The sequence below is a fragment of the Vulpes lagopus genome, chromosome 12 (assembly GCF_018345385.1).
Source record: "Vulpes lagopus strain Blue_001 chromosome 12, ASM1834538v1, whole genome shotgun sequence".
Classification (NCBI taxonomy): Eukaryota; Metazoa; Chordata; class Mammalia; order Carnivora; family Canidae; genus Vulpes; species Vulpes lagopus.
This window is the reverse complement of record NC_054835.1, coordinates 48,426,037-48,443,454: the sequence shown is the minus strand read 5'-3', so window position 1 is coordinate 48,443,454 and position 17,418 is coordinate 48,426,037. Positions and strand designations below refer to the sequence as shown.

Here is a 17,418-nt window from a genome sequence, read left to right as displayed (position 1 = left end):
CTCATTCAACACACACTGGTATGCTTATGCCTGATCCAAGGTGTCATCATAAAGAATAAAGATATTATTTCATCAAAGACCCCAAAAGATTAAAAAGGCCAGTACTTCCCTTCAATTATTTTAATTATTCTACAGTAAGCAGCCTCAAGAGTAGGAATTAGTACAAAATAAAAGTAAAAAGAAAAGTGGTTAGGGATGACTTGGAATGACTTGTAAAAACAATTAATGACAATTTAGAAAAGAAAGAAATGCAAAATAAGAGCTCAAAAGAAGATACATCTGCATATGAGAAGTATTACCCTCAAAGGCTTTTTAAAATGTAGTTGCTTTTTATTCCAACAGCTTTTTTAAACACTAAGATTGCACCAGGAAACAAAACTCTACATGCCTCCATGTCTCACACTGGAGGCGTGAAATGACAAATCTACTGAGATCAGCAGCAATAATTCCACCAACCTGAAATTTAAAAGAAAAAATTGCCTTTCCTCCTCCATTATCAACAAAAATTAAATTAGATGCTTATGCTATTGTTTGGAATATCTAAGGAAAAAAAATCAATGTCTTTTATGATATTTTATAAATAAGGTGGTGAGAAAACCCTTTCATATTGAAAATCACCAAACTTAGAAGCATCTTTATTAAAATGAAAGAAAAAATAATGAAAGACACAATTATTTAATTAAATTTATTAGAAACATTAAAACTAAGTCCAATAACATTTTCATATTTGCATAAAATACAATTTACAAGTTTCATACATATTCATTCTCGTTAATTTTGGTAATGACCTCAATTAATCTCCTCAATAATTATATCCTTTTTAAGCAAAAACTAAACTAATATTCTTAATTTCCCAGGGTAATATGACTAGAGAATGATAAAGACAAGTTAAGGACATAGTTTTCCAGATTCCTAATCTGTCTTCTACCACCACACAGATAATCCAAGTGTTTCACTGGTGTCATAAGCAGACATAAAAATAATGATTTTCAAATTTTCTAGAATAGAAATTTTATTTTATTTTTATTTATTTATTTATGATATTTATGATATTTTATTTTTTATTTATTTATTTATTTATTTATTTATGATATGATAGAGAGAGAGAGAGAGAGAGAGGCAGAGACACAGGCAGAGGGAGAAGCAGGCTCCATGCACCGGGAGCCCAACGTGGGATTCGATCCCGGGTCTCCAGGATCGCGCCCTGGGCCAAAGGCAGGCGCTAAACCGCTGCGCCACCCAGGGATCCCCAGAAATTTTAAAAAGAAAATAATAAAGCAAATTCACTTTCATTTAATATCTACTATATGTGAAGCATACAGTTATTTGCAGACTACAGAATTTTCATACTCATCCTGTTAAAGCGGGTATCTCCCAAATTAGACAAAGAAGGCAAGTATCTGCCCATTTTCACACAGCAAACAAGTAGGATTTAAATCCAGGTATTTCTGACTCCACAGTCTATGCTTTTAACCAATAAACAATACTACCTCTTGGATAATTCTATTTTCAAATGACCAAAGAAAGATAGTATATTATGTTACATACTAGCCATAGCATAACTTAATTTAGCAGATCAATTTAAATAGTACAAACAGGGACACCTGGGTGGCTCAGTTGCTGAGAGTCTGCCTTTGGCTCAGATCAGAATCCCAGGGTCCTGGAATCAAGTCCTACATCAAGCTTCTGGCAGGGAGCCTGCTTCTCCCTCTGCCTATGTCTCTGCCTCTCTTTCTGTGTCCCTCATGAATAAATAAATAAATAAAACATTTTTTAAAAAATAAATAATAAATAAAAATAAATAGTACAAACAGTAAGAATAGTGAAACTAGAAAAATACATTAAAATAAGTTGAGATAATGGCAGGATGGAGGGGTTCACTGACGTCAAAGACACTGATTCTGAAAACTGCCACCTCCTAGGTCCTGACAAGCAGGAATGGATACTCAGAAGAGAGCCCCTCAGCACACTCTCACAAAGTGGGGAATGTCCCTGAAAAAAAAAGAAAAATCTTGCCTACCCTTGCATCATTATTTTACATCTCTACCAAAGATAACCTCTTCCTACCATGCATCATTATTCAAAGACCCGAAAACTCATATTATATAAAATACAAAAACCAGGGGATCCCTGGGTGGCGCAGTGGTTTAGCGCCTGCCTTTGGCCCAGAGCGCGATCCTGGAGCCCAGGATCAAATCCCACATCGGGCTCCCGATGCATGGAGCCTGCTTCTCCCTCTGCCTATGTCTCTGCCTCTCTCTCTCTCTCTCTCTGTGTGTGACTATCATAAATTAAAAAAAAAAAAAAAATACAAAAACCATGTTCATTATCTGATACATCAGAAATATCTCAATCCTACCTCTTTTTCATGCATTCGAGAGAGTAGATGATCATCATGGAAACTGGTGGATTTTCTCAGGCTGAATTTGGGAGTCACCTGTTCAATAAAATAAGAGTTATTCAATACTTTTTTGGCCTGGCTTATCCTTAACCCAAAACGAAACTCAATTCCCTGAAGTTCTCATCATAATAATACGAACATTGGAGAAAAAGTGATTTATTCATCCGCAAGTGATAGGATTAATAAGACTATTAAACTTCATAATGTGGACTAGTGTTCTCTTCTGTAAATGACTTAATGATTACTTTATTGAAAAGTACTGTCCAGGGCAGCCCTGGTGGCACAGCGGTTTAGCGCCACCTGCAGCCCAGGGCGTGATCCTGGAGACCCTGGATCGAGTCCCACGTCGAGCTCCCTGCATGGAGCCTGCTTCTCCCTCTGCCTGTGTCTCTGCCTCTCTCTCTCTCTGCATCTCTATGAATAATTAAATAAATAATCTTAAAAAAAAATTATAAAAAAAAAGAAAAAGAAAAGTATTTGTCCATAAGAGGGCGCTAGGTGGCTCAGGCAATTGAGCACTCTATTTAATTTCAGCTCAGGTCATCATCTCAGGATTGAGAGGAGCCCCACATCAGACTCCACACTTGTGGAGTCTGCAGGGGATTCTTTCTCCCTCTTCCTCTACCCCTCTCCCCCAGCTTGTGCATGTGCTCTCTTTTCCCTCTTCAATGAATAAATAAAATCTTTTAAAAAAAAAAATCTGTCCATAGGAAAAGTCCAATGAAATTCTCACCTACCAAAGAAACTGGGATTGGTTTCTGTCTCAGGTATCGAGGATTTTCTATCTGAAAATTCAAGATAGAAATTAATAATTTATTAATTATTAATACTATTTTTGAGTTTTAATTATTTGATAAAATACAGAATTAAGTTGGTATATGAAAACATTTTCTATATGTCTTAATACTTAGTGTTTTAGGATGGGTATTGCATAATATATTTTTAGTAGTCCACTAACAAAATATAAAACATAAACTCTTTGCAGACAGAAATGCACCATCGTGATCCTCTCACAGCCTAACTGCTCAGCTTCATTTCCACTACTCCTCCCAACACGTTTTAGATTCCCAGAACCCTGGTGACTTACACTGCTAAAATACAGTAGTCTTCTTGTGCCCCTCTACCCCTAGGCATGACTCTATGCCCCTCTAACCTCAACAAGCATGCACCTATTCATCTTTCAAGTCTCAATTTAATTATTACACAGCCAGGCAGGTTCAGTGCATGAATCCTTATATTTGCCTCCAGAAGGTAGAGAATTACCTCTCTATTAGAGTAGAGAATTGCTTTGGGACTCCTCCTATATCTACCTTCCAGGCTCATCTACCCCCTCAGCATACCCTGTACTCTAAGAACACCAAACATTTTGTTTTACCTTTAAAAGCACTACATTCTTTCCCAAATCTCAATCTTTGCAACCTATGAAATCATTCTCCCAACTTCTTCTTATTGTTCACTTATTCAAGACTCTTCCCCAGGAAATTTAATTAAGTTTCTACTACTTCAATTGTACCCTTTTATAATCAAACATCTGTCTTCTATAAAAGAGTAAAAACTCTGAAAACAGATTATGACTGTCACAACCCATCTATCCCAAGCATCTACCACAGAGCCTGGCAGGTAGGTGCCCAACAAATATTCATTAAGAAGAAAAGAAGGAAGGAAGGAAAAGAGAGAGGAAGGGGCAAAATGTACCTGATCCCACCCTCTTATCAAGCTTCTAAACTATCCTAACGTGTCTCTCGTAGCACATTCTAAGTGTTTATCAGTATGTCTCCACATCTGCCTTTGTGCACAATAAATGCAAAGATAATGACTTCTCAATTTTATATTCCTAGAAATAGCATAATATCTAACTCATAGTAGGCTTTTGAGGAAATATTTAGTGAATGAATATACTATATGATAAATTAGAAATATTCATTATTATTATTTCAACTATTTCATTCATAAATGAAGTGATAATTGAAAATCATTATCATGAAATTCTAATCTGACATCTTAAACTTATAATTTATGACATAGATAATCTCAAAATGTACAATAACATAAACATAACTAACCATGACTTCAAACTAGGATAATTGTTTTTACCCTGAAGTATACCATTGGCACCAACTGACAAACTTTGTTAAACATATATTATCAGGATCTACTCCTCCAAAATCTCACTATGTTCTCAGAAAGCTCCTCAAACAATTTATTATAGTTAATAATCAAAGAAGATAATCCATGCCCAAGTTGATGATAAAGATAAGGATGAATAAAGGACCAACTACTAAAAGAATACAGAGGCAACAAAATTAAAAATAGAACTGATTATTCATTTTAAAAAAACATAAAAGCCTCTCTAGCAACAGATAGAATCTGAAAAGTTAACTATATTTTAATACTTAGATAAGGAGTAATTTACAAAACAATTTTTTTTGCCTGAAGGCTGATTCCTATAAAGTAATAACAACTGTCTGAATTGATATTTCTCTCCCCATCCTCAAAAACCCGTAAAGATCACCAAAAACAGCACATAAAAACACCCATCACCTATGCCTACATCATAATAAGGAGAAATTACTAAAACTTTTGACTTACATTTAAGTGGCCAAAGAAAGATCACGGATCAGCAGAGTAAGATCCTAAGCTAAACCAGAGTGATAGAATGGAACAAAAAGGAAGGGCCTCAGGGTCCCAGTGGTATTGGAATATAAGTGTCATCAAATATTGACTTGTAGAAGGAGAGTGGTCTACCTTACATGAGTCGTACAAAAAAACTGATGGATCAGAGAGCTGGAGACAGGAGAATCAAAAGAAGGGTGTGAAAACTATAAAGAGCCAGAGAAGATTCTTAGGAGGGAACCACTTCTGCAGGAGAGACAGGCCCCTTGGAAGGAAGTTTCTCCATGGTGAAGGGAAAGAAAGGAAGAGCTATAGAGAAAGGACCCTACGGGGCGCCTGGGTGGCTCAGCAGTTTAGCGCCTGCCTTCAGCCCAGGGCGTGGTCCTGGAGTCCAGGGATCAGTCCCACGTCGGGTTCCCGGCATGGAGCCTGCTTCTCCCCTCTGCCTGTGTCTCTGCCTCTCTCTGTCTCTCTCTGTATCTCTCATGAATAAATAAATAAAATATTTTAAAAAATAAGTAAATAAAATAAAAGCAGAACCCAAACCTTTCAGAAGACAACTTAAAAGAATGACTTAAGGCACCGGGTGGCTCAGTTGGTTAAGCATCCATCTCTTGATTTCAGCTCAGGTCATGGTCTCAGGGTTGTGAGATTGAGCCCCTCATGGAGCACCATGCTGGATGTGGAGTCTGCTTAAAATTCTCTCTCTCTCCTCTGCCCCTCCTCACCCCATCCCCCACTCCCCTTCACTTGCTAAGGAAAAAAAAAAAAGAATGACTTATGGCCAAAACAGAAAAGATTTCTTACGCAAGAGACAAAAAAAATCCAAAAAGCATAAACAAAAAATTAATAAATTTGACTAGGCAAGAACTTACTCCAAAAAATATATCATAAATAAAATGAAAAGATAAACCATAAACTGGAGATGTTTGAACAAATTATCAGTCTCAAAATATGTAAAAATTGTCTTTAAAATTTAATGAAAGAATACAGGTTTTTTAATGGGAAAAATATGAGACACAATTTACTGATGAAGAAATTTGTATGACTACTACACATATGAATATGTGCAATCTTTTCCAATGAAAATGTAAAGTAATACCACAGTGAAATAGCATTTTATAGCCACCTGATTGGTACACATTAAAAATCTGAAAATAAAAGTGTTTCAGATGGTGTACCACTAGTTGGTGTATGCATTTGTACATTTACTTTGGAAAACATTTATTAAGTGGAGATAATAATAAAACCCACTTAAATATCATACCAGAGGAAGAGGCACATTTAGTAAATAACACTGTACTATATATACACAGCTTTTTGAAAAATAGAGGCAGCAAATTTCCAGGAGGCAGCAAAGTGCCCTCAATAAATATTTATTGTCTGAAGGTATATATATGAAAAGTAAGTAACCATTCTCTATTTTTGGAATGGATAAAAACAGCCTAGAAAGTAAGTTCTTCAAAGCCACACCCATATCTGCAAATATATAAAACCCTAATTCATGAAGCAGAATTAAATAGAAGGGGAAAAATAAAGGCGGGGGAAACGGAATTCTCAAAGATGCTCAAGCTCTAATTAAGCTTAAAATTTAAAACCAAAGCCAAGAAAACCATCTGTGACTTATTTTGACACAGCTCTACATTTACAAGCGGAGTACAAAATATTGGTTTAGCTAATTACAATGTAGCCTTTCAACTATGGAGAAGTGACTCCTGTTTCATCCTCTGCATCTTTAAAAGCCATTTAAATACAGAAGTTAAAGACTCATTCTGTTATCATAAATTTCCTTTCTCAAGCTGACCAAAAAAAAAAAAGAAAATGTCTATCATAATATTTAAAAACAATAATGAACACTGCGAACATATATGAATCTGTTGTTGTTCATTTACAATACATTGAGTTTGTCTCATTACCACTTTCAATATGTAATGAGAATTATCCATAGTAAAGCATGTTCTTGCGTCTATTTGGGGGAAATAAGCAATCTATTTTCTGATTTTATAACAGCAGCCAGATGTGCTTTGAAGTTAAATGTTCCCACTTTGTAACCCACCAGTAATGGACTTGAAGCAATCTGTAAACAGTCTTAACATTTTTTTCATGTTCTTTTAGAAAATTTCTTGTTCTCTCATAATACCTCAGGAAAGAAGACCACAATAAAGAATGTCCAAAATAGAAGATAGAAAGGATTTATGTGAAACACTAAAGTCTAACAAAATATTATACAGAAAACAAAGCCAAAAAAATTAAGTTCCAATAGCAGGAATGAATCACATGACCAAACACTTCTTATTTAAAGAGCAAACAGAATCACAGTAATAAAATATGTAATAATTTAAACTAGACACAAATACAGATATCTGAATTCTTTCTAATGAAAACTGCTTTTGATATTCTATTTTGGTTAGTGTTTTAGCCAATTTGTTTGGTTACAAAGGGCTCTGCCAGTTTCTTTGGATTATTCAGGATTTTGGTCAAACTGATCAAATACCCCTATAGGCTAATGTTGACCAATTAAAGATGTTCTATGATTCTAGAAAAATAGATATTTTATCTGATATTTTAGCCGCCTTAAAGGAAAGGACATTACCAAGCAATATATTACTAGCACCACAACTAAAATAAATGTTTTTAGGTCATGGCATCAGTCAGAACTGCCAAAATTCTCTCAATAGCATAAAATAAATTCAGTCCTCAATGTCAAATCAATTATGCTCCAAAATAATGTTTTTTAAGTCAACATTTTAAAACTTGAAAAACGTTTTTCTTCAGAAATAATACTACAAATGGAGGCTCATTCGTTGGTTTACTCACATTTCAACATTTAGTGAGCACAAATTAAATACAGATATAAAGGCACAGTCTTTTGGCATGAGGAAAAGCAAATAAGCCAAAGGAACAGAATGGAAACAGAAAGACATGTACTGTCACCTGATTTATGAGACAAATAACACTGTAGTACAGCAGGATGAGTCTTTACAATATGTGAGAGTGTCACCTGGATAGACATAAGGAACAAAAATAAATCTTAACACCCTATCTTATACCATATACCCAGATCACCTCCAGATGGGATGTAATCTAAATAGAAAAAGTAAAACCATAGGGCTGCTAGGAGAAAACAGAGAAGAACATCTTCAGGACCTTAAGGTAGTCAAAGATCTTAAATGGAACACAAAACAGCACTAATCACATAATGAAAAAATGAGAAAATGAACTGCATTTAAATTTAATCTTTCTGTTCATCAAAGACACCAGTAAGAGATTAAAGGAAAGCAACAAAGTAGGAGAAACTACTTATACTTAGTCCAAAAGGACTCTTACCCAGAATAGATACAAAGCTCTGACATACCAGTATGAAAAAGGCAAACAACCCAACAGAAAAACTGGCAAAGCCACAAGTAGGCACTTGACTCCCAGAGACCATCTAAACTGTCACGAACATAGGAAAAGTCACCTAACTGTGTTAGTCACCAGGAAAATACATATTAAAACCACATAACGCAATGTTACTAACCACTCTTAAGAAAGGCTAAATTTTTTTAAGTAAAAAAAAAAAAAAAAAATTAACTGACCATACCAAGGACGGAAGAGAAAGTAGACTCTCAGAAGCCGGCACTTTGCTGATGATGATGAAAACCAGCACAGTCACTTCAGAAAATCATTAGGCAGTATCTGTATTAATTAGCTTTCTGCTACACCACAAATTACCCCAAACCTTCACAGCTTCAAACTACAACCATTTTATTTAGCTCGCAATTCTGAGGGTCAACAAGTTGGGCAGCTCATCTACTGGAATCGTTCATTTCAACCTACTCTTTGGTCTTACTCTTATTCTTTTGTCTGCTACACCAGCCTGACAGCTGTCCCCCGTGTCTGATAAAGACAGTTCCCAACAGCCACAGTGAAGAAGGCCCCAGGGAGCAGACCAGCCAGGCTTCCCACAAGGACAGTAAAGGCATATCCCCACTTGCTAACAGCTCACAGGTAACCCCTAGCCCTCGGCAGAAAGGTTCACTCCTCCCTAATGGCCCCTGACCTCCAGGTGGGTCTGCCTAACTCTAGGGCGCTGTCCACCCGCTGGAGCTACTTGCGGGATCTAAGGGGCACTCACTTCTGCTATCCTCACCCAGCTCCCACTGCCTATTCCTGAGAGCGATCCCTGTGCTAATTCCATACTCCTCCTGGATCCTGCTCTGGGGCAAAGGAGCAAAGAGAGTCCTCACTATTCCTCTGCTCCTGGTGAGAGTGAGATTTTACAGTCAGTGCATAGGCCAATGGTGGCAGTGGGCAGGTGACTAATAACTAGAATGGAAGGCCCAGGAAAGTCCTCCTCCCAGCCCTCTACCAGGGCCTCAGAAAAATAAAACGGAAAAAACAAAATTTACATAAAGACAGTCAAGCATGGAATATATCAATTATATGGCAGAGTAAGAAAGTTTACCCAAAACTAAAGGTTAAAAGTTTAAAGAGTAAGAAAAAAATACAGGAGGAAAATTTAATTGCTAGGTTTAATAAGTAAATCTATTTGAATTATGTTTTCCTTAAAAAAAAAAAAATACTAACACTCCCGGGAGAAAGAAAGAATATATTTGCAGGAAAAAAAATGTATTTTTAACAAAAGCTAGAAAATTCAAATTCTAGAACATCTAATGCACCTGAACGAAGGCGTATGAAAGTCATGCCAGCAATATAAAAAATGCACCCTTGGTATAGAGCACTAAAATTAACTACTATTAACCATCATTCACAGGAAGAAAGAAAAAAAATCCATCACACGTTCTCGTACAAAACTAAAATCAAAGTAAAATCTAAGCTTTTTAATACACTGGATTCTTAAGTTATTCTACTGTGATCAAAAGATATAGTTCAGCCTGATTAATGTATATATGTTATAAATATATAAAAATGCAAGACTTTCATATTTTACAATGTTAGTGCATCCTTTGAACAATAAAAGTGTGAAACAAACCCAGGCAGACCTAGTTTTCAGGCATTACCTCAAAATATTTTAGATGTTTTATTTTAATTTTATTATATGAATTCAATCCACTGAACAGTTAAATAATCAGGCAAAGTACTCTCTGTGCTAAGAAAGTACATCAGAAGTTTCAAATGGCTAAGGGCAAAGGCAAGTTTAAAAGGATAGCCCAGGATTTCACTTTTCACTTTGATATTGCTTTCTGGCAAATAACAAAAAAATTTCTTTCTGGGGGATTTCCTGTGCTCTTCTCCCACACTCGTAACTTAGGCCTGCCCTCCAGTGGCAGCTTCCGCTCCACCTTCAAAAATAACAGTGTGTTTCTTTTGACTTATTATTCCCCTCTTGTTATTTATTCTCTCTCTTCTCTTTAGCTAACATGCTCCCAAAATGGCTAGGAGATTCACATTGCTTTAAATTCTTATCCATGCCCTACCTTCTACTCATGTCCCTTGCAGGAGCCAGCTGTCCTTACTCTGTCCCCTGAAGACCGGCTGTCCAGCCTCTGGGTGCAGCCACCACCCGGGACCGTGTGAGTATGAAATAGGATTCCAGCCCTCGAGTCTCATGAAGCTGACAGAGAACCAATGTTCCCATTTCCTAGAAGTAAACCTTTAGGTGCCCTTCTGGTCAGCTCACCAATCAGTCACTAGCATCTTTTACCTTCTTTGAAATGTCTTTTCTTTCAATACTTGCCATCTTCACAGAAATCATACTAATGTGGTATTCACCACAAACACCAAAAAGATTGGTTCCCTTTCTCCAATTTCTATTCACACTCAACACAACCTTCAAAATGCCACCAAGTCAATTTTCCTAAAGCACTGCTTTCATTAAAGACCATTATTAGGAGGAAAGGTTTTACGTTTTTAAAAACAACAATCCCTAATATGCAGTGAAGAAGTAAGAAATAGATAATCTTATATACTGCTAGTTGGAGAATAAACTGGTATATACCATCTGGAGGCAGGTGCCTGGAAGGGATGTAACCTGAGAAAGCAACCAAAAATGTATACAAAGAATCTGTAGGAAATTTTACAGCAGTATTACTTATATGTTACTTATATTAGCCACAAATTGAAAGCAACCAAAATGTCCAAAAATAACAGAATGCTTAAATAAGTTATATAATACCCATCCAAAAGAAAAATTAGTGCTATTGTTAATATTCATATTTATAGAACTATTATAAACCTATAGCAAATTTAAAACAGCACAAAATAATATTTATAACCCCAATTTTGATAAAGTTTAATTGTGTAAATACAGGGGAAAAAAGAAGGGGAGGATATATAGAACGCAAGGTTAAGCCATCTCTCAGTGTTAGGATTTTCAAACATACTTTATTCCTCTGATTTTCTATACTTTTCAATTTTCAAATTACAAATTATTTAATTAATAACAAAATGTGATAAAAATTGCTCTAAACCCCTTTTCATTTCCTCAGAGCATTTAAACAGCATCATGTAGAGTGGACCATGGAAGGAAAAAATAAACCTCTATGGCTCACTATTGCCTAAAATGTAAAAGCTAAATCATTCCATCTAGCAATCAAAGCTCCAATACAATCAAGCCTGATTAACACTGCCCGCTAATCGCCTACATTAATCCCAAAGATCCCGTCATGTCAAGTGACTTACACCACATGTTCCTTCATACCTCTCTCTTCCCAGCTCTGTACCTCCACAGCTATCCAGATACATCCATGCCCCTCTCGGCCTCTGTATCTCTAAACTGCTGCCCATGATGGCAGCTCATCCAGGAAATCTCCCATTTTTCTTTACCCAAATGACCTTGCTTCTCCAAGTCCTCCCTCCCTGTTCCACCACTTTAGTATTGTACTTTCTAATTCATTTTAATATTTCACCATATACTATCTTAAATTATTATTTAATGACTTATGTGTATATCTTCTATTTTACCAATGAGAAAATCAGCTTGTTGAGGGCAGGGGCTGTTTTATGCTTCTTTGGAATGTTCTTTCTCTTTCCTGTACTCAAAGTCCTTCTCCCACAGTACCACCGCAGTACTGAATGGCTGACATCCAATAATATTCACTAAATAGAATTAGTTGAGATGTTTTACAAATATAATACGATTCTCCTACATTAATATACATACATAAAACAAGTACTTTTTTTTACCCCAAGAGTCCAACTATTAAGGCGAGCTTCGATGTCGCTGTCATCCAAAGAAACAGCAGATTTTTTAGAATGAGCTTCCTGAAAGACAAAAGACAAGAAGGGGGAGAAGGAAGGAAGAAATAAAAGCAAAAACGAACGAGGGAGAGAGGGAGTGAGGGGAAAAGAAAGAAAACAGAAAAGACAGAAAACAGGACAAAATATATGTCATTCAAAGTAATGAAAAATTTTGTGTGCTTTTCTGGTGGTGGTGTATCACCCTCAGAGGAAAGGTTTATGTTACAGCTGAGCTAGAGTTCTCAATTCTAAGTAATGACTGTTTATTATAGCTGCTGAGGGCTATGAGGTGCCTTCCAATATATTCGCATAGTAACTAGATTCAAAAAAAAAAAAACACATCAAAAGAACTTTTTAAAAATTAATCCAGATTCTTTTCTTTAAGTTCTTTTACAAAAAGTTTTAATTGTGGTATACCACAGTAGCTTTAAAGGGGGGTGGGGAAACACTTGAAAAGATGAATTATTTATAATCCTTAAAATTAGTTAACAGGGAAGTTTGTGTTGATGTCCAAGAAGCTCTTTGTTCTGAAATTAATTCTCATTCATACACTGAATATAAAGAGAAATAAGCTTTGGATTCACATCATGAGAACACAATTATGGCGAAATTTTACTTTTTAAAAAATTAAAATTGCATGCTTTTTTCTCCTCCATATAACTTATTATATTACACATTTATCAAAGCCGATTAAAAATATAATTAACTGAACACAGTCTAAAATTGGTACCCAGAAATGGGCAATGATCTAAAAGCTCTAGAAACTTAGAAAAGTAAATCTGTGTATAATAATAACGTGTATGTTACAATACAGCCAAAAAATGTATTTTGAAATTAAATTTATTGGCACAGCATTTTCACGCTTTTAGAAAAACCTCATTATTAATAAATAAATCTATTTACCTATAATCATTTAAATTATCTGAAGTGATGAAGATATACTAAAATGTTCTTCATATCTTATTATCTCCAAATTTCTATTGAACAGAATGTTGAATTTATTATATATACCATATTTAAATTCCATATTATTTATATTGTAGGTCCCCTGCTTCTTGTCTGTTTTTCTTTGTGAACAAGAAGTTCTCAAGAAAAAGCACCTGCCTTGTTTATTTTGAGTGAATGTAATGGTTGATAATAAACCCACAAATATTTAAAACACGCTGCCCTTAAAATATTTTCCAAAGTTCCAAACTATCACTGGAGAAAATGCAGTGAGTTATGTTTGGAGCAATATTTGCTGAACAGTCACGCATCACACATGATCTCTTTGTAACTAAAAGTCACATAACCCAAGACAAGCCAGAGTTACAAAAGAAAGGCCATAGTAAGCAGACAAAATTCTTCTCTTTAGAAAGCCAACTGGAATGCTCACTAGCACCTTGTTCAAACCAAAACTATGTTAAGTAATTAGATGCAAGAGAGGCATTCACATTTCAGGACATAAATAGTTCATTTTCAGCAAAAATGCAATGTCCCCTACTTCACTACAAATTAATCCCAGTTTCTTAAATTTGTGACCACTGGATGTCTAATAATTCATATACACACACACATACCCACACACATATACTCTGAGTAAAAGGGGAAAGGAAAAAAAAACAACTAAAAAATGAAGCTTTCCAAAGTCATTCTTCAGTGCACAAGAGAAACAACACACTGCTTCACATGATGCCTCAGAATCATTGAGAAAGCAGAAGGAACAAGGTGGAATATACCAAACACAATTTTCTTTGCTATCAGGGTGTTCACCAAAACATTTAGACTTTATTCACTGTTTTCAAATAATTGTTGGAATTTTGACAAACATGAAATTAAACATTTGTGGAGTTATTTTAAAATAACAAACAAACAAAAGTAGAATCTGATCTTACACAACTCTTTGGGGTAATATTTTGTCCATCTTCTCTGGAGGTTGGACTCATAGAATGGGATCTCATTTGGAGCTTCGCAGTGGATTGCTCCCTACTAACAGACCAAAATAGTAACAATCAGAATGGGGGAAATTCAGAGGACACATGGGCATTCAAATCTAGGGTTACTAATTTTTTTCTTCTGGATATCAGATGATTGTTTATATTTAACAATGATGTTTCCATAGTAAAGAAAAAATAAATGCGAATAACAACCATTTATATCTCTTACGTTTTAATTCACTTAGGCTTAACTATAAGTAAAATGTCATCAAAATGCCACACACTTGCTTACAAACAAGTGCTATTTTTAAGTGGAACTATTAATAAACTACATGTATTTTTTTAACTACGTGTATTTAAACCTTTTCTCCTCCCTCCTTCTTTTCCTAAGGTAGAGAACAAGAGAAAAATAAAACATATATTCTCAGAGAGGATAATTGTTTTAAAAGGTTAGTAAGTGTTATTGGATTCATGTTGCACATCAAGATGAAGCATTAAAATATATAAAATTTAAGTATCTTCATGTACTGAAAATTTGGATTAATTTGAAACCATGTCAGAAACTACAGATAAATCAAAGTCTTAAATTTAAAATACACCACGTTAATTCAGGTAAAATGTTGTAAATACAGTATAAATAGGAAAATAGTGTAAGCTTCCAAATGAATTTGAACAAGAAGACTTTTCTCCAATATAAAATATAGTGTAAAAATACCATTCTCAATATTCTACTTTAGCCTGGAGTCTCTCATGTATTTTTACTCAAGCTACTTCAATGAAAGTTTCATTATTATGAATATCTTTTCCTCTGAACAGCTCCTTAAAGATACATAAAATGGAAATTAACCATTAAAGAATGAGTTAAAGTCACTAACTTTTAACCATAAGCCCTATCAGGATTCCCTTCACAAATACTGGTCCATACTAAGTATTCTCAAAGACAGAATAGTAGTTGAGAAAGACAAGATGACAATGAATGTGTTTTTGTTAGTAACATTAAAAGAGCAACAATCCTTAGACTAGTTTCGAAGTAATGTAGAATATCTGAAAAAGCTGTTTTAAAGAGAGCTATTAATTTTTATACCCCTACTCAATATCCCAGGTATCCAAATACTTAAGAACAAACAAGAAAACAGATGAAGTAATATTTTGAGAATAATTTCATTAGCCCATGTGCTTGAGCTCATATAAACATTTAAAACTAAGGATGTAGGAAGAGGCAATCTGATACATCATACTAAGCACTGGCCTGTCCTTCTTTAAGAATAGATTAAACAATCATAAAAAGAGCTAACTTAAAAATTGAAAAATGCTTAAATATTAAAAGAAATTCTCATAGAAAATATTAATAAAAAAAGAGGACTGAAACATTTATCTATTTATTACACAGGGTGCATACATAAAACAACATATCCTTTTAATTCACTTGTAGCTGTCCTCTGTACCAATCCACCTCTTTCCTAAGTTTTCAAAATAAGTTATTAGATCCATGTCCTAACCTGACGTATACTTTTCAATCAACTGCAATCTGACTTCCACTTATCCCGAAAGTGCTGGGAAGTCATCAACGATCTCCTAGTTGCTCAAGCACATTAGCTACTATGTGTCCTTACCCTAGTCGATCTCCCCAAAACATCAGGAACAGTGTTTTAAAGAAGCCATATTTACTGGCTCTTCCCCCTTTCTCATTCAATTCTTCGGAAATCTCCTTCACAATAACCTTTAGCAGCTTTTCCTTCCCTGACCACCCCAAGTATGCTATAATCTCAGGACTCTGTGTCTAACCTTATTTATTTCCCTTTTACATGCATTCCCTCTGGACAATCCAAACTGCTAACAAAAGGACTATCAGGGGGATCCCTGGGTGGCTCATCAGTTTGGTGCCTGCCTTTGGCCCAGGGCGCGATCCTGGAGTTCCAGGATCGAGTCCCGCGTTAGGCTCCCGGCATGGAGTCTGCTTCTCCCTCTGCCTGTGTCTCTGCCTCTCTCTCTCCCTCTCTATCATGAATAAATAAATCTTTAAAAAAATAAAAATTAAAAAAAAATAAAAGGACTATCAGTTTCAAATAACAAGGAGCTTTGATTACGAAGTCAACATTTCCAACCCAAACTGCTCTCTCTCGACCTCTAACCCCATTACAAATACAAACTGAACTGAAAAGCCCTACTTTCTTACAATTCAATGTATCCCACACTAAATTCATTATACTGTCCCTAATCCATGCTCCCATTCAGGCCAAGGAAAGCAGAGGCACTGCTTGAAGCCACCTTCTTGCGCCAGCAGTTGAGACAACTAATGAAGGAGGCTAGCTGGCACAAGAGACATGGACATTAGGCAAGAAGTTCCGTTTCTTGCCATTAAGACTGTCTCCAGCTGGAAACACCATTAACTGGAACTCAAAGTAGATAAGACAGTTCAAACTCACGGTGATGGAGCCAGAGGTCAGAGTGACCATGAGACAGAGGGTAGAAGATAAAGCTCAACGCTCAACACCATAAGCCTCTTTAGGAAGAGTAACTGGTGCTGTCTACCACACAGAACAGCAAGGCATGATGCTCGTACATAGCCTACAACTGGTGCAGGGGACATGATTATAGGAACTCACGGTTATGGTACTTGTGCCAGTGAGAAGAGAGGGACTGTGGCTTGATCAATTTCAGGGTGCTGAAACTAACACAGAAACATTAGTAATTATGTTAGTAAGTTCCTTGACATCCAAATGCCTCTTTCCTCCTCAGAAGGAGTAAAACTATAGGAAATATAAATTCTTCCCTTTCACTTTTTCCTAATGCTAAAATATTTCAGCAGGAATCCAGAACCATTCTCTCAATATTATTCTTGATTCCAAATACTAAAGAAACAAAGACGTGTCCTCATAAAGATAAAGAGATAAGACACAAGACATGTAAGATTTAAAGAAAGACCAAATGTCCTCCTACAAAAAAAAAAAAAAAAAAACATATATATATATATATATATAGACATAGATATAGATATAGATATACGGGGAACTTCTAAATATAACTTTAATTTGTGTAACCAGTGTCATTCAAATGGATATTTCAGATGTAAAAAGGAAATGAACAATCTATTATCATACAAATGTGCTTACAAATGAAAAACATGGGGATGCCTGGGTGGCTCAGTAGTTGAGCATCTGCCTTTGGCTCAGGGAATGATCTCAAGGTCCAGGATGGAATTCCGAATCAGGCTCCTTGTGGAGAGCCTGCTTCTCCCTCTGCCTGTGTGTCTGCCTCTCTCTCTGTATGTTTCTCATGAATAAATAAATAAAATCTTTAAAAAAA

The 17,418-nt window shown here is 35.6% G+C and overlaps 1 protein-coding gene across 1 annotated transcript in view; it reads right to left on the bottom strand.

Moving 5' to 3' along the window:
• CEP112 (centrosomal protein 112) overlaps positions 1-17,418 on the bottom strand; it is a 398,072-nt gene that overhangs the window by 343,543 nt on the left and 37,111 nt on the right. Inside the window, exons 5-8 of the mRNA XM_041725032.1 lie at positions 14,071-14,164; positions 12,143-12,220; positions 3,139-3,186; positions 2,360-2,437 (exon numbers count right to left, since the gene is read on the bottom strand). Coding sequence (XP_041580966.1) covers positions 2,360-2,437; positions 3,139-3,186; positions 12,143-12,220; positions 14,071-14,164 — 298 coding nt within the window. The remainder of the gene's footprint in view (positions 1-2,359; positions 2,438-3,138; positions 3,187-12,142; positions 12,221-14,070; positions 14,165-17,418) is intronic.